The sequence below is a fragment of the Populus euphratica genome, unplaced genomic scaffold, assembly GCF_000495115.2.
Source record: "Populus euphratica unplaced genomic scaffold, PopEup_1.0 scaffold21.1, whole genome shotgun sequence".
Classification (NCBI taxonomy): domain Eukaryota; kingdom Viridiplantae; phylum Streptophyta; class Magnoliopsida; order Malpighiales; family Salicaceae; genus Populus; species Populus euphratica.
Window position 1 is genome coordinate 270,182 of NW_011499887.1, and position 15,230 is coordinate 285,411.

General features: G+C 35.2%; 1 protein-coding gene across 4 annotated transcripts; it reads right to left on the reverse strand.

Moving 5' to 3' along the window:
- Nucleotides 1-6,633: 6,633 nt before the first annotated feature.
- Nucleotides 6,634-14,544, reverse strand: LOC105130453 (ubiquinone biosynthesis protein (Protein of unknown function, DUF547)). 4 transcript variants are annotated; one of them, XM_011032978.1, is made up of 13 exons: nucleotides 14,159-14,544; nucleotides 12,874-12,954; nucleotides 12,661-12,766; nucleotides 12,075-12,164; nucleotides 10,720-10,833; nucleotides 10,257-10,451; nucleotides 9,649-9,780; nucleotides 8,477-8,982; nucleotides 8,158-8,257; nucleotides 7,988-8,047; nucleotides 7,477-7,569; nucleotides 7,255-7,374; nucleotides 6,634-7,139 (listed from the first exon to the last, which is right to left on the reverse strand). In XM_011032978.1, the coding sequence occupies exons 1-13, from the start codon at nucleotides 14,173-14,175 to the stop codon at nucleotides 6,819-6,821; spliced, it is 1,935 nt and encodes a 644-aa protein (XP_011031280.1). In that variant the 5' UTR covers nucleotides 14,176-14,544; the 3' UTR covers nucleotides 6,634-6,818. The 4 variants fall into 4 exon arrangements, with proteins under 4 accessions (XP_011031280.1, XP_011031281.1, XP_011031279.1 ...); XM_011032979.1 differs by lacking the exon at nucleotides 14,159-14,544 and adding an exon at nucleotides 13,562-14,068; XM_011032977.1 differs by lacking the exon at nucleotides 14,159-14,544 and adding an exon at nucleotides 13,283-13,522.
- Nucleotides 14,545-15,230: the final 686 nt, after the last annotated feature.

The window sequence follows — 15,230 nt, forward strand, 5'->3', positions numbered from 1 at the left end:
TGATGAACATTGCTCGCAGCCAAGGTACAAGGAAAGATTGGTTGTGAAAGGTTTCGGTTAGAAGAAAGGTATTGATTTTGAAGAAATATTTTCACCAGTGGTCAAGATGTCTACAAACCGAGTTGTGCTTGGTTTAGCTGCTAGTTTGAATCTTGAAGTTGAGTAACTTGATGTAAAAACTGTCTTTCTCCATGGTAATTTAGATGAGGAGATTTATATGGAGTAGCCTGAAAGGTTTAATGCAAAAAGCAAAGAGCAGTTAGTTTACAAGTTGAAAAAGAGCCCATATGGGTTAAAGCAAGCTCCAAGGCAATGGTACAAGAAGTTTGATTCTTTCATGGTGGATCATGGTTATGACAGGACCACTTCTGATCATTGTGTATTTATGAAAAGGTTTCCAGATAGAAATTTTATTATTCTCTTGTTGTATGTGGATGATATGTTTATTGTTGGTCATGATGCTACGAAGATTCAGATTTTAAAGGAAGAGTTAAGCAAGTCTTTTGTAATGAAAGACTTAGGACCAACAAAACATATTTTTGGCATGAAGATCATACGTAACTGGAAGAAGGAGACACTTTGGCTATCACATGAGAGATATGTTCAAAAGGTACTTGAGAGATTCAACATAAGCAACACCAAACCTGTTTGTTCTCTACTTGCAAGCCACTTTAAACTAAGTTCTAAGCAGTGTCCTTCAAGTGATGAAGAAAAAGATGAGATGAAAAAGGTTCCTTATGCATCTGCAGTTGGTAGCTTGATGTATGTCATGTTTGCACAAGGTCGGATATAGCTCATGCAGGTGGTGTGGTTAGTTAGTTCCTCTTTAATCCTGGTAAAAAACATTGGTCAGCAGTGAAATGGATACTCAAGTATCTCAAAAGTACTTCTAATTTCAGCTTATGCTTTGGTAATAATAAACTTATGTTGGATGAATGCACAGATACAGATATAGCTGGTGATGTTGATTATAGAAAGTCCACATTAGGATACTTGATGAAGTTTGTGGGGGTAGTAGTCTCATGGCAAAATAGGTTACAAAAATATATTGCATTATCCACTACAAAGACTGAATACATTGCTCTTACTAAAAGGGGCAAATAGTTGTTATGGATGAAGAAATTATTAAATGAACTTGGCCTAGTTCACGAGAACTTTGTGTTGCATTATGACAGTCAAAGTACAATCCATCTCAGTAAGCATCCTACTTTTCACTCTCGATCAAAGCATATTGAGGTTAGATATCAATGGATTCGAGATGCCATAGAGATGAAGTCATTTATTGTTGAGAAGATACATACTGATAACAATGTGTCAGATATGATGACCAAACCTTTACTGAGAAAAAAATTTAAATTTTACAGAAGAGAAGCAGGCTTGGTAAAGCCTCCTAAATTGAATCTTACATATTGATCGCTGATATGGTGAATTCCTCACATGGTGCGTAAGGGAGAGATTTGTTATGTATGGTCCCGCACCATATGATAATGGGACCACCATGTTAATTGTCATGAGCTGCCTTTTTTAATTTAAATGTAGTTGTACTGTAGATGTAGTAGCAATTTTTACCAAACAAAGAAGAGAAAAATAAAAGAAATAGAGGAAGTTGAGACAGTTGAATTGGATGTCTTTTTTCTTTGATTTCCAACTCGTTTATCGTTGGAGCGGGCTAATATTGTGACAGCAGCTTCTAGACACATTACTCTTCATTCTAAACGGTTGGATCGAAGATTGATGGTGTGGAAGCTGGCCATTTTGATAGAAAATGAGGCTATCAGTATTGTAAGTTTTTCTCTAATACTTCTTCTTTAATCTTGTTGTATTTCAGGAATAGATAGTTTTTGATGATATGTATGTTGTAGCCCTTAATTAAATATAAAAAAGAACAGTTGTGAACCCATTATTTATTGATAGTGAAAGTTTTTAGGTGGACTATGGTCCCGTGGTTTTTCCCGCATCAGGTTTTCCATGTAAAAATCTTACTATTGATTTGTGTGATTATTGCTTTATATTTGTTAATTGTTTGATCTTGATTTTGATTGTACAAAGAGAAAAAAAGAACTGAAACTTGTGAATTGTGAATTGATTCAGGTAGATTAATATCCGGTTATTTATTCCTAATTTTTCCAACATATCTGCTATGTTTTCACAATTTGATTGCATATAGCTAAGATGTTGATGTCGCAGCCAATATTACTTTTCTTTTTTATATATATATTTTCAATGTAATTGGCAATTGATGAGATCAACTAGTTGAAGATTTGTACTGAATAGCAATGCTCGAGCTGCCTATATATCTCAATTATGTGCATGTTGATTAACTAATTAATTAATTAATTCTCTTTGGTCTTTCCTTCAAGATCCAATTACATCCCATTTGCAAAATAATCACATGAAAAGAGAGTCGGTCCTTTGGTTTTAATCTTTGATATTTTTAATGTTTTATTATCTTACACAGACATAGTTTTTCTAACCATAGGAAAGAAATTCATGTGTTGTATTAATTATTGCTAGTTTACAGGGAACTAAACACATTGAAGAATAGTAGTAAAAAACTGGGCGGGACAGAACGGAGATTGGCTTGACGTTAATGCAAAGGTACTGATTGATAAGTTGGCAAGAAATTAGATAAGAAAAAACAGAAATTAATATTATATATAATTAGGTGAAAATAACTACAGCCAGATCTCGTCAACAATCCGTTGAAATTAATATATGGATAACAAAAATAATTGGACCCTTCAATCAATAATCTTCTCTTCTGGGATGGATTCACCAAACCTCCATAGGTACTTAAAGCTGGCGTCACACCCACCAATATAGCACTGCCAGCAGGACTTTGAAACACAAAATATAATGACTGCTAGTCCACCATGCATACCCACCTCGGGACCTCTTGCAGATCACTTCATCAGTTTGGATGGAAGATGATGATGAGCATAACTTGTCTCCAAAACAAACAAACCACCACATATAATTTAATCAAATATTATATTCCCATGCATGGTGAGCAAAGAAATCGAGAGAGAATCCTTGGCCACACACACACACTCTAATCAGGATAAAAACGTCAAGGGATAGTTAAGTTTGCTATTTTTTCATTAAAAAAATAGATTTAAATCCTAAAATCTTAGTTGCCATACAAATTGATCTATAAATATTTTTTCTTATTATTGAAAAATAAAAGAAAATCGTGTAAGAATTATTGATATATATTTATATATATACACTGCGGAAGAAGTAGTCTACTTCCTAATCGGATATTTAATCTTTGTTGCAGTAATTCACAAGTTCTCTTAATGTCAGCACTGTGTCCCTTGACGTTGACAAGCATTCCAGATTTTAATGGATGATAGACAAACATAAAAACAAGGAGAGGGTGGTTGCACTGAGTACATCACTTGTGAGTGGTTGCACTAAATACATACTTGTGGCACCAACTACATCACTCGTCGAAGGATGGGGTGGTTGCGCTAAATACATCGCCAGTGGAAGGAGAGGTTAGTTGCACTAAATACATTCATGTAAAAAACCATATCTTGGTAACATCTAAACTTGCTATTGTTTAAGATTTTGTTATTCTACTAAAAAATGATTTTAATTTAGTAATTTAAACTAGTAAATAAAATTTCAAAATATAATTTATATTATTATTTTTTCACGAGCACAGAAGATGTATCACTGCATTCAACATACATAAGATCAGTGTCCCATGAGGATGCATCGAAGAAAATCAACCTACACTGACAACATGTATAACCATGCATCCATGCTTTCATTAATGAGAAGATAATTAAGCTCGACTGATATCATCTTCTTCTTTTTTTTCTTTTTTGATAAAAAAATCGGTGAGTCCTCGTGCCATTAGGCAAATAATGACTGGCGGCGGCGCCGGTCAGGACTTAATATATAGCGTGTGTGTTAATGCAATTCAATCTTCAAAGTGTTCGTCAAGCATATATTTTGACAGAGATGAGAGGGCATGGAAAACTTGAGACGATATTATTGAATTACTAGCAGGTGAGGTGGTCATGCCTACCTGTGCTTTTGATTCTTGTGTGTTTGGAAATTAACCTGTTTTTTTCTTCTTCTTTTTTAAGTGCTTGTAAGAAGTTCATATGTGTTTGCATGGTTGACAGATATGCATGGACAGCATGAGTCGTTATTAGTTATAATTCGGTAGCACAGAAAAGGTTAGGTTAAAATAATTCATAAAGACTCCTTGTACAAACAAAAGTAATCGACACAACGCATGATATATACGAATATCTAACCTAGCGATGTATTTAAGGAATTATTGGAGTTTCTCAAGCTCTAATATTATAATTTTAAATTTCTAAGAAAACCCTGAAATTAGAATTTCTCTGAATAATCAATTCATTTTAATCTCTTCTACAAAATAAATTAGGTAATTCTATTAATTTACACTATTCCTAGACCTAACTCTTAATAGAAACAGGATTTGTTTAACTTATGTCTAGGGGCTTTTTAGACTTTCCATCATGTTTTTTTTAATTATAATCAATTAAGTTGTCCGAGGAGAAATTCAATATTTTATTAAATATAAAATATATTTAAAAAAAAATAATTGGCGCATGAATTTACATCACTCAACCCTTTATAAGGGATGCATGCAGCAGATTAAAGCAGTTAAAAATGGACATCATTGAGGTGGTTGGAATCGTCTCGACAGATTAAAGCAATTAAAGATTAAAGCAGTGTTTTATTTCTAATTTTCTTGTTTTTTATAGCTAATTATTTCTTCTTCTTTTTTTCAATTTATCTACTATCATTATTTTTTTTATCATATTATTAAATTAACTAAACTTAGTAGATTTAATTAAATCAATGACCCAAATCTCAAGTTTTTCTAGATTCTTTAAAAACACTATTATTGCCTAAATATTTTTTATATTAGAAAAAATTTGGTATAGTCTGTTACGTTACACAAACTACTGATTTAATAACTAGTTAAAATAAGACAAATCCTAAACATCAGCTCTTAAGCATAATTTAAATATAAAACAATCTCAACTAGTAGTAACTAACTGACCTACTGACCTACTATAGACCCGGACATGTAAAACGCATTGATAAAATTCTATTATAATCTAATTACTTATATGTCCAATATAAAATCTACATGTAATCATTTTGTATAAAGTCTAATAATTTATCATGATGGAAGTGAAAGCATGACATCATGAACTTTATCGTCTAGAATATCATACAATCAATTTTCATCAATAAAAAGTAAGTATCCTATAAATTCTATAAAATGATAACTAGAAATCTTATTTTATAAAAAATGAACTTTCAACTCTACCATCCATCTAATAATTATTTTCTTTGAAAAATTCTCGTCAAAGAAAGGTATTTCATAAAAATTAGAAACGTGTTTACAAAAAAAATAACTATAAGTTAAGTCTTCAATATTTCGCTTATTTTAAACATCAATGTCTATAAAGATTTGCATGAATAGATTCAAGGTTTGATTCACTTTGAGATAAGTCTCTAAAAAGGTCTCTCATCTCATCATGATCATTGTTAATTTGTGATTTCCCTTAAGTTGATCAAACCAACCAAATCCATATCCATATCCATATGATGGGATGCTCCATGTTACCTTTTGAGCATAGCCTCCGCTCCTTCAATGTGAGGTGGGAAGATGTCGCCGGTATCTTTATCTTGTTCTAATATCAGTTGACATAACATATAGCGAAAGAAAGAACTAGAATATCTCAAACCCTACGAATGCAACCCTAAACTGTAAAGAAAACTTTTAATCGAAAAGTTCGAGATAAATTTCTAAATAATTAATTTGTTTTAAACTTTCCTAGAAAAATAAACTAGTTAACCGTATTTCGTAGATCTAAATTCTTAAAGAAAAAATTATTTTTTTATTGAAAGTTACATAATTAATAGAATCCATTAAGCATAGGATTCTAAATTCGATTAAAAAAGACAAGTAAAACAACTAAGAAGAATAAGCCAAATCTTTGTAAAATCCATTAGTATTAGAACCAAGGAAGGGCTGGGCAATAGCTTGCTATTCCCCATAAGGGAAGTTGACATTTCCTTGAATTATCATGCAAGGCCAGGATTCCATGATTTTTCTGCTACAATTCTGTTAACCACATCTTTCAGTTTGAAACCAAAACTTCGATGCAGACAAGTACCCAATGCAATGCCATTGTATTGAATGCAGCACATCATACACTAGCAGCAACTAAAAGTCGACCTGTCTTGAATTTGTGTCTCTGTTGTCACCAGGGGTGTGTGTGTGTGCGTGTGTGTGATCTCATTCCTTTTCTTTTACATATATTATTTGTTGAATGTATAAGTGAATAATAATAATCTCGTAATGGTTAGAAGTGAGAAAAGGTTAGATGCATGGACTGCGTAGTCGACTTTCAAATACAGTGTTCGTTGCTGACTGTTGTATATTGGCTTCAATGAAATACACGCACACACTTTTATTCCTTTTCTGAATGCAAGCTGGTGGTGATATTCTAGTGTGTGCGCTGAACATGGCAGCCAGATGTGGGCTGTGTTTGCTAGGTGCTGGTTTCCCATTGATCTTTGACAGACGTAGTGTGCCCATAAAAAATTGTGCTATACCAGGCCAAGGGATAGCAGGTTTGTAAGCAAGAACCATTCATAAAAACTGCTTCCATCCTCACTGTTATCAAGAAAGGTCGCGTCATTAACAGGGGGATGCAACCTAATTATGTTAGCAACATTTGGAACCTAACATTAATCCTGTATTGAATTTCCCAGATACAGGCAGATTTTAGGTGCTGTTAGTATTAACATCATCATCGAAGTGGAGTTTTGTCGGGCAGGAAAAGGTAACGGAAACGAGAATCGAAGGGAAGAATGCCACAATTACGTGAGCCAAGAAGGCTTTGTCGCCTTTGTGAAATGCATTGCTCTACAAAGGCAGCCTGATTCGGTGGAAGGTAATGTGATATCCACACTGCCAAATTCGTATCGTCCACAAAGCCTTTAGCAAAGCAATGGAGCATTTTCGGCACCAAAAGCTTCCCCTTGGTGCTAACTCCAGTTGAAGCTCGAATGAAATCATGTTGAGCTTCTTGAAGTTCTTCTCTCACATTCTTAGCAGTGAACACCCTTACCTGCATTTTTCATTCATCAGAATATCTTCCAAATATATCTAAATATACATAATAAACACGACCTCTGAAAGATAAAATATACTTCATCAATATATAGCACATGAAACATTCTTACTGCTGGTGATGAGTACATTCCACAGCTTAGGGCAAATGCTACAAGAGGTTCATGTGCATCAATCACAGACTTCTGCTGTTCCTCTGATAGCCTCAACTTGTGAAGGGCAAGAAGTAAAGCCTGGCAATAGTGTTGAGTAGAAATGTTAACCAGGGTATGAAGTTCAAGATGTGCACAAAAACAGAGAACTTGTTGATAAGAGGGGGGGGGGGGGGCACGTACAATTTGTGGCCTGTGGAGAGGTGGTTTCATCTTCAAAATCACATACTCAATGGCAGCTGCACTAAAATAATGTCCTCCAATAGTGTATGCAGCCTGGAAATATCAACCAAATCGCATCAATGACACTCATCAAGTGCAAAAACCAGTAAACAATCAATCAAACACATGAATCTGCCAGGAACCACTACATCAAGAATGTTACAGATACTAAAGAATCTCACTATGTTTGGTGTGGAGATTTATCTAACTCAATTATTTTTCACGATCCAGATAACTGCATGAATCCATTGCCTTCTAATACCATAACACATGCCTACAACAGCAATTCCCTTCAAGAGCAATAATATATTTTATCCTCTTTGAGTTACAGGAAACCAGAGGCCACTTACAACAACATATTATATAATGCTGACTACTTGGGGCTTTTGAACTGCATATGATGATGACAATAAACTATCTTTACAGCAAGTTACTGAGGAGAAAAAAGTAGATGTTTAGTCAAGAATCAAACCTTTTGCATCAACGAGAAGAGCTTCAAGTCACTCCTTGGGACTCCATATGCCAAGTACGCCTGTTTAACAATAGAAATTTAAGAACATAAACTTTAAAGTTATGAAATGACCCACATCGCACCATGTAATTTTAGCACATTACACAAGTGATAGAAGTGAAGACACTCACATGCATAATCAAAGCATTGTACAGATTGATCCAGAAAGCAAGCTTCTCATTAGAGCTCAAATGGATAGGGTTCACCTTGGCAAGTTGCTCAACAAGTGTTCTGTCCCCCGAGTTTCAAACAAGAAAACAAAACAACATTTATCAGATCTGATCCCAGATAACCACACAAACATTCAAGTAAAAAAAGAATAAATATATCAAAGTAATGGGAGCATAAGCTCATTAGAACCGAAATATTCTATGTTTTTAGACCTGTTTGATTCAACTTACAAAATGAAATGCAAAGCTCAGACAAATGGCTCACTTAAAACTCTTATACCTGAATTTCCTTAATGCCCCCGATGCATATTCTAGTTGCTTCTTTCCAACTGACATCCAAGAAACTTCAGTTGCTAAAACATAGTTTCCAATGTCTGCCCAACTCAATTTGCCATGCACTTTGTAGGGATCAAAGACACTGCCCAATGCCAACACTTCAGAGTTACTTTGTATATCAATCCGGGGGCTCTGCACCCATGATGAAATCATTGAGCGCTCAGATGAAGACCACCATGATGAACTGGACAGATGTCCTCTCGGTGACACAGGTGAGGATTGGCTCTCTAAAGCAGAGGACATGGATGGCACAGCAGAATCTGCCAGGGACAGGAAAATATTTTTCATACATCTTACCATCTCCTCTGAAAGTTGATTAGGGCAGTCCCAAAGGCCCTTAGGAGGCATTCCTTTTGGAAGCCTCATGAGCTCTGCAGGTTGAGTGGGTTTGGCATCTGTCTGCACGGATACTTTCTTCTCCTGGAAAAGCTCTGGTGCCTTCATTGAATCCTGATCCAAGTACCACAAATCAAATGCCTAATACTGTGAATAGGAATTTCTGGAAAGGAGTTATCACAACCATTTACAATAATTCATCTATTGCTATAAGTCATAGACAGGAAAGATTTATTAGATAGAGAGCATATGCATGCAAGAGATAAAATGTAGAATAACCAGCAGTACAACCTTAAATTGTACAAGAATTGTTCAGAAAATGGACTTTTGAGTATGTATAGATTAAAGAGCTTTGACTGTTGAACACCATCTGGACTCAACATTTTGCTTAATGGTTACAAACTGTGACCTTGATCCCTCATTTATGTTTAGACTAAACCATTTTCTTAGTTGGTGCGTGTGCAAATAATTTTAGCTTTTCAAAGTGAGAAAATAACATCCTTCCACCACAGGTGCATCTAAATCATATTACCATATCTCCCAGAATACAAGCTGCATATTCTCACTTAAAGCAAATATCATGTCATGTATGCTTTAAATTCTTCATGGAACAGTTTTGCCTCTTTATCAACAACATACATGGACCAAAACAGTCATCACAGACTCAAACAAGAAAGAAACTGACTACTTAAAGATTCAATTCTACAAGTACACTAGACTACAGCTGTCGCATGAACATAAATCAAAAAGCTCTACAAGCAAAGCGAAACCAGCAGATACCTCCATCAAAGACTGAGCACTAGATGTTTCACCAGTAGATTCAGATGCTTGGTGTTTACATGAGTTATTCTTCTCTGATTGGTGCAGTTCATAATCTGAATGCTTCAGACTCCTTGAAGAAGAAGAAGAAATCTGGAAAAGCATAGAAAGTTACATTGCAGTAAATTTTCTGTGTAAAGGCTAGCATGCCACATGTTAACATAGGTATTTCAAAAGAACATATTTATTTAAGACATGCAATGCTTAGCTAGATCAAAATATATGCAAGTTCCGAAAGTCTTAAATAAAGTACAAATAAAATATACTCATGCAGGCAATGGAAAACTCTAATGACAAGTATAGAGTTCGTTGATAAGAAAAAGATTCATTGCTTCATTGAAGTGAATAAAAGCAGTTGATGTTCATGGGTGCAGGACAATGATAGAATGACTTGATAGCAAATGACCACCACCACTGCAGAGACAGCAATAATAAGAAGTTGTCAAATGTGATTTACATAAAGATGTTTGCATAATGTGAAAGATAAGAAACTTTGGTCAAATAAGGAAGAAGCACATAAATTTCTTTACTCAGGAGAAGCCATGTGTGAAAAGAAATATGATAAGTACCTCTTCTTTCATGCTATCAAATGAGTAAGCAGATAATGATTGACAAGCTGACTGCCTCAAACGATATTCAGCAAGCCTTCGCTCATTTCTCTCTTGACTTAGTTGGAAATGCAAAGAAACAATCTCTTGTTCAAGCTTTGAAACTGTGACCTCCAGTACTGCAATAGTGGACAGAAGCTCCTGAGCTTGTTCAAACTGAAGAAAGAGGATTTTACAATAAATTAAAACCCCTAGAAAGGTGGACCTTCAAATTTACAATAGAGTCAAACATAGATTGGATGTACTAACTACAAAATGATACTGTCACGTATTCTTGATATCTCTTGACATCAAGAATAAACAGGAAACAGAGAGATATTGCTAACAATGAATTCTAAGCACTTAACCACAATTGCTCACCTGACTGCTCAGCAGTGTATGAAAATGCACATATAAAAGAGACTTTAGAAAGAAAACAACATACATTGTGTGGGAGGCATGATGCACTAGATAATTTTACTGTATTTCTCTCAATAGCATTTTCCAGAATAGCATGCATTTCCATCTCTTCTTGCAACTGCTGTTGTAATCTCCGTACCTGTTATAGAGGCACATCCATAAGCATAAGGTAGCTATGATCCAACAACAATTAACTAAATTTCTATGTACACATCAACAAGATTAGATACAATATGATGCAGCAAGATGCTCTCTCAGTTCAATTTAAGTCACCATATGATAGCCAAGCGGCAATTGAAGATAGCAAGCAGATACCAATTCAAAGCATGATGCCTCACTTAGAAGAGTACAGGAAGGATAGTGGCGTGTAAGTACTTTCCATGGACTGCAAAAGAGCTATCTGGAGTGCACTTTTACAGACAACACACTAAATCATTTGCAAAACTCACCCTTCAGACATTCTACACTTCAAACTCAACATAAAGCAAAATATCAGTCCTACAGGGCCACTACAAATTTCTTTTATTCACCGATACTTTCCTTGTCATTAAGGCAGAACTTAAATGTCATCAACTGTTATTTCTCAAAAACCATCAATGCAGTTGTGGAATCAACCCCCTACCTTTTTAAAAAAGCACCGGTTTTGAAGTCGTAAGCATCCTCTAAGCATATTTAGCACAAACATCACAAGTCATGTTCCACAACCTAATAATACAGACAAAAGTTCAGCATGAAATGCCTATAGCGAAGCCTCTAGTAAACTGTTGGAACCGTGAGATACTATCCGGATGAATCACAACAAGTGTGTTTTTCTCAGCCAATTAGAAGCCCATTACCAGCTATGTTTCCACTTAAGGGGTCATGAGAGGGTCAATTTCTACTTTGGAGGCGGTAAAATTCTTCAATGGTTTCTATTAAGTGTCTACTCTCAAGACATGAACCTGCAACTTTTTGGTTGAAAGCCCAAGATTATTATCACTGCATCAGGAAACAATGAAGCACGGGGAAAATTGGAGTATAAAAGCACTATTTGCAGCAATAATGAAAAAGCCCCTTGCTTTAGGTGCTGGGGAGCATGGAACTGGCTTAACTCAAGGTCATTCAAATATCTAGTTTTATGCCATCAATCAAAGGCATACAAACACAGATAGTGCTCTTTTGTGCATTTTCCGATGCATCCTATTTTATAGCTGTGCTTGTCATCAATTATTGACTACCAGCTCAAAAGAATCTCAACTTGTTTTCTATAACAAAAGCATTTCAGATCTATTGTCAACACTCTATGCATATCAAAATCCCTAGGTTTCACAAACAAATGCATAAGAAGAACTCAACAAAAAAACAGTGTGACTGTGAGACTTGCAGGAGGAGAGATCTTACATCCCGTTCAAGTTGGATTCTATAAGGATAAGGATTGCTGCTTCTAATGCACGATGCAAAACTTCCAGCCTCTTCATTCACATTGTTTGCCTGCAAAACATCAAAATCCACATGAATTGCATTTTTGAACTATAAAAACAGATTAAATGAAAGAGCAAGAAAATAGTACCTCCAAAAGTGTCAAGAAGATGAAACATAACTATCAAATTAAAGACCAATTACTATAAAGCCGAGTGTTGTGCTACAAAGGCTTATGCCTTTGGATCCAAGACAAATAATTTACAGGAACTTCCAGTCAAAGCTACCCTTTTCAGATTTAATAAAGCTGTCATAGTTTAAAGGTCTACATACAAATGACAAATTAAGTGCTTCTGTTGACAACTACAGTAAAAATTGAAGAAATTCATATTAAAAAAAGGCACCAAATGAGCTGAATTATGAGAGCAAAATTGAGCAACCAATCCTCCCCAGAAATGGATAAGTTAAAGTGCATTTTTTGTTCAACATTTTGTTGTTATAGAACCCAATCCTTCTTGCAATGCCTCCCACCACCCCGAGTGAAAATGAAAAGTCAGCCAGTACTGACCTCCAATGAAGAGCTGTTGCTCCAGACTTCATCTGCAAGATCTAGCTGGGTTTTTGAATTGTCATAGGTCACCTTAGAATGCAGAACTTTAGAGGTAGAATCACTTCTGCACATTTTGCCAGTAAAAAGTTGAAGAAAGCATTAGAAGTGAGCATTAAAGCAGGGTTCCAATTATAACCGGAGAAATGAACCAGGCATCGGGGGGGGGCTTACTGGCTGGGCATAACTGGAGAGTCACACGTCCTGCGATCACAGGGCTTGGCACGTTCTAAAATCCCCCAAGCATCTTGGCTTCTGCACGCAGATAGGATTTACGCCATGTTCAAACAAGTATAATAAAGCTTACAGATCCATGCTAAGAGAAAGGACTTGAACATTAAAGAGGTAACCTAAGAAAGGGTTTTAGTCAACATGAACAATCTTAGGATAATATAAAAGACAAAGGCACAATGAGATGCATAATTAGAGAAAAAACTGTGCAACCTGTGAAGTGTGAACATGTAATGAGGACAAAAAAATTTCATGAATGCCACAGCTACTAGTCATTGTCAACACAACCAAACAAAAACAATTAACACAAGTGTGAGCTCGGGCAGCTTCTGTTTCTAGCGACAGACCATACCGATACAACTTGAAAAGGAAGGCCATAAAAAGAGAAAGGGGGGGGAAGAGCAAGTAGAATCGCTTGTGTGGGTGGTGAGTTTCTTTTACCAAACCAATTGCATTGTTTTCACCACATGAAAATCAGGGCAGAAGAAAAAAGCAGTGGATTCTGTAAATCATGACCATATGAATGATGGCTCCAAAAAGAGAAACGAAAATCTAACAAGTCAAAGTAAAGGGCTTAAGAAAAGCAAAAACAGCTCCACAAGGAGGAAAAGTAGAGGGGAAAGTGGGGTACCTCCCTAACAGTCATGGAAGACAAAAGTTGTTTCCTTTGTTAGTAAGAACTACGGCAGTCCACAAACCACACACCCTTGAAAGGTTTTCAAATGAAGCTGATCCACTCTTTGTTTCATTCCAATTCTTAATCGAAAAAGAAATTAGTGATGGGTCATAGGTCATGGGCCAAAAACATTGGGATTTGTATTTAAAAGAGAAAAGGAGAGGAGAGGGGGGCAAGAAGCAGCAATGGATTGACTAATGGAGTAAAGGGGGTTTTGGTATGCAAGAGTTACAATCCATAGGACAATGAGGAAGTGAAAAAATGAAGCAAAAGAACAATCTCAAATACGGGTTATTAGCAGTGGTCCCTCTCTCCCTGTCTCTCCTTTCCAATTTTCAAACAAAGCAGGTATTTTTCTCTCTTCCTACCTCCTGACCGAGTCCATCAACATTTCAAACTCGACCCAAAAAACAAACAGAAGAAAACAACAGGAAAGATACCCATTTTCAGATTTCAAATATCCCAAACAAAGAGAGATATGCATGCAGGAATGTAATTCAAAATGGTATGGAGCAGACAAATTATAATAGAGAGAGAGAGAGAGAGAGAAACCTTGAAGGATGGAGCATTGACAATGATGATGATGATGATTAAGAGGCGCTGAAAGACCCCATTTTCTTTTCTTGAAAAGCAAAAGATTAAGTCCAAGCCAAACTTAGAAATGCTTGTATTACTAGTATCTGTGCCTCCTCTCTTGAGTTGAGAAGAAAGTCAGAAACTTGAAAAGGACATGTCGTAGAAGCAGTATCAGTCCAACACTACTAGCAGCAGCGGCGGCAGTGCCTCTCTCTTTTCTTCTGGCTGAAAGGATGATTCAAAAATCTTCGCTTTCTTTCACTAAAATACGGGAACAAAGACAAAAGGAAGACAAAGATACAGCTGAGCTCCTAGCCATTAGCCAAGCAAGGAAACAATTTATTTTTTTCCAAGAATCAAGAGAGAGAGGGGGAGGGAGGGAGAATCTAGTTCAAAAATTACGAAAATAAATGTTTTGGTTAAGATATATTATTTATTTAATTTGATTATGCTATAAGAGAACAAAAGAGTGGGTGTGGAGTCACGAGGCTCTGTGTCTGTTCCTACGTACAGTTTACAGATGATGTCAATTAATGTAATGAAGTCAAGTAATTAATTATTTAATTATTCTTTTGAATTTTGAATTTAACAATTCTTCCATAGAAATGTATTTTTTTTAATATCTTTGATCCATTAAGTAAGTCGATTAAATTTATTTATTTTTGGTATGGTTTTAAAAACGCCAATGATGCATTAAAGAGATTTAATAGTTTCTTTTAAATGTCTAATTTAAGGTTTTAATGACACAAGTAAAAAAAAAAAAAAGAATCTGATCTCCTTTCTGCCAAGTCAAGTCCTTAAATTTTCTCAAATAAAAATGTTGTTTTGCTATAGGATTAAGGTAAGAGAGAATTAAGTATAGCACTAATAATAATAATAATGATTAATTTAAATAAATATAATTTATCAATAATATAATTAACTTATGGAAAGTAAAAAAAGCTAATGGATAAAAATATAAATTTTAATGTAATTTGATAAATTTATATTCATACTTTAAGTACCAAAATATATTTAAATATTATGTTTTTTATTAATACAAACTCAA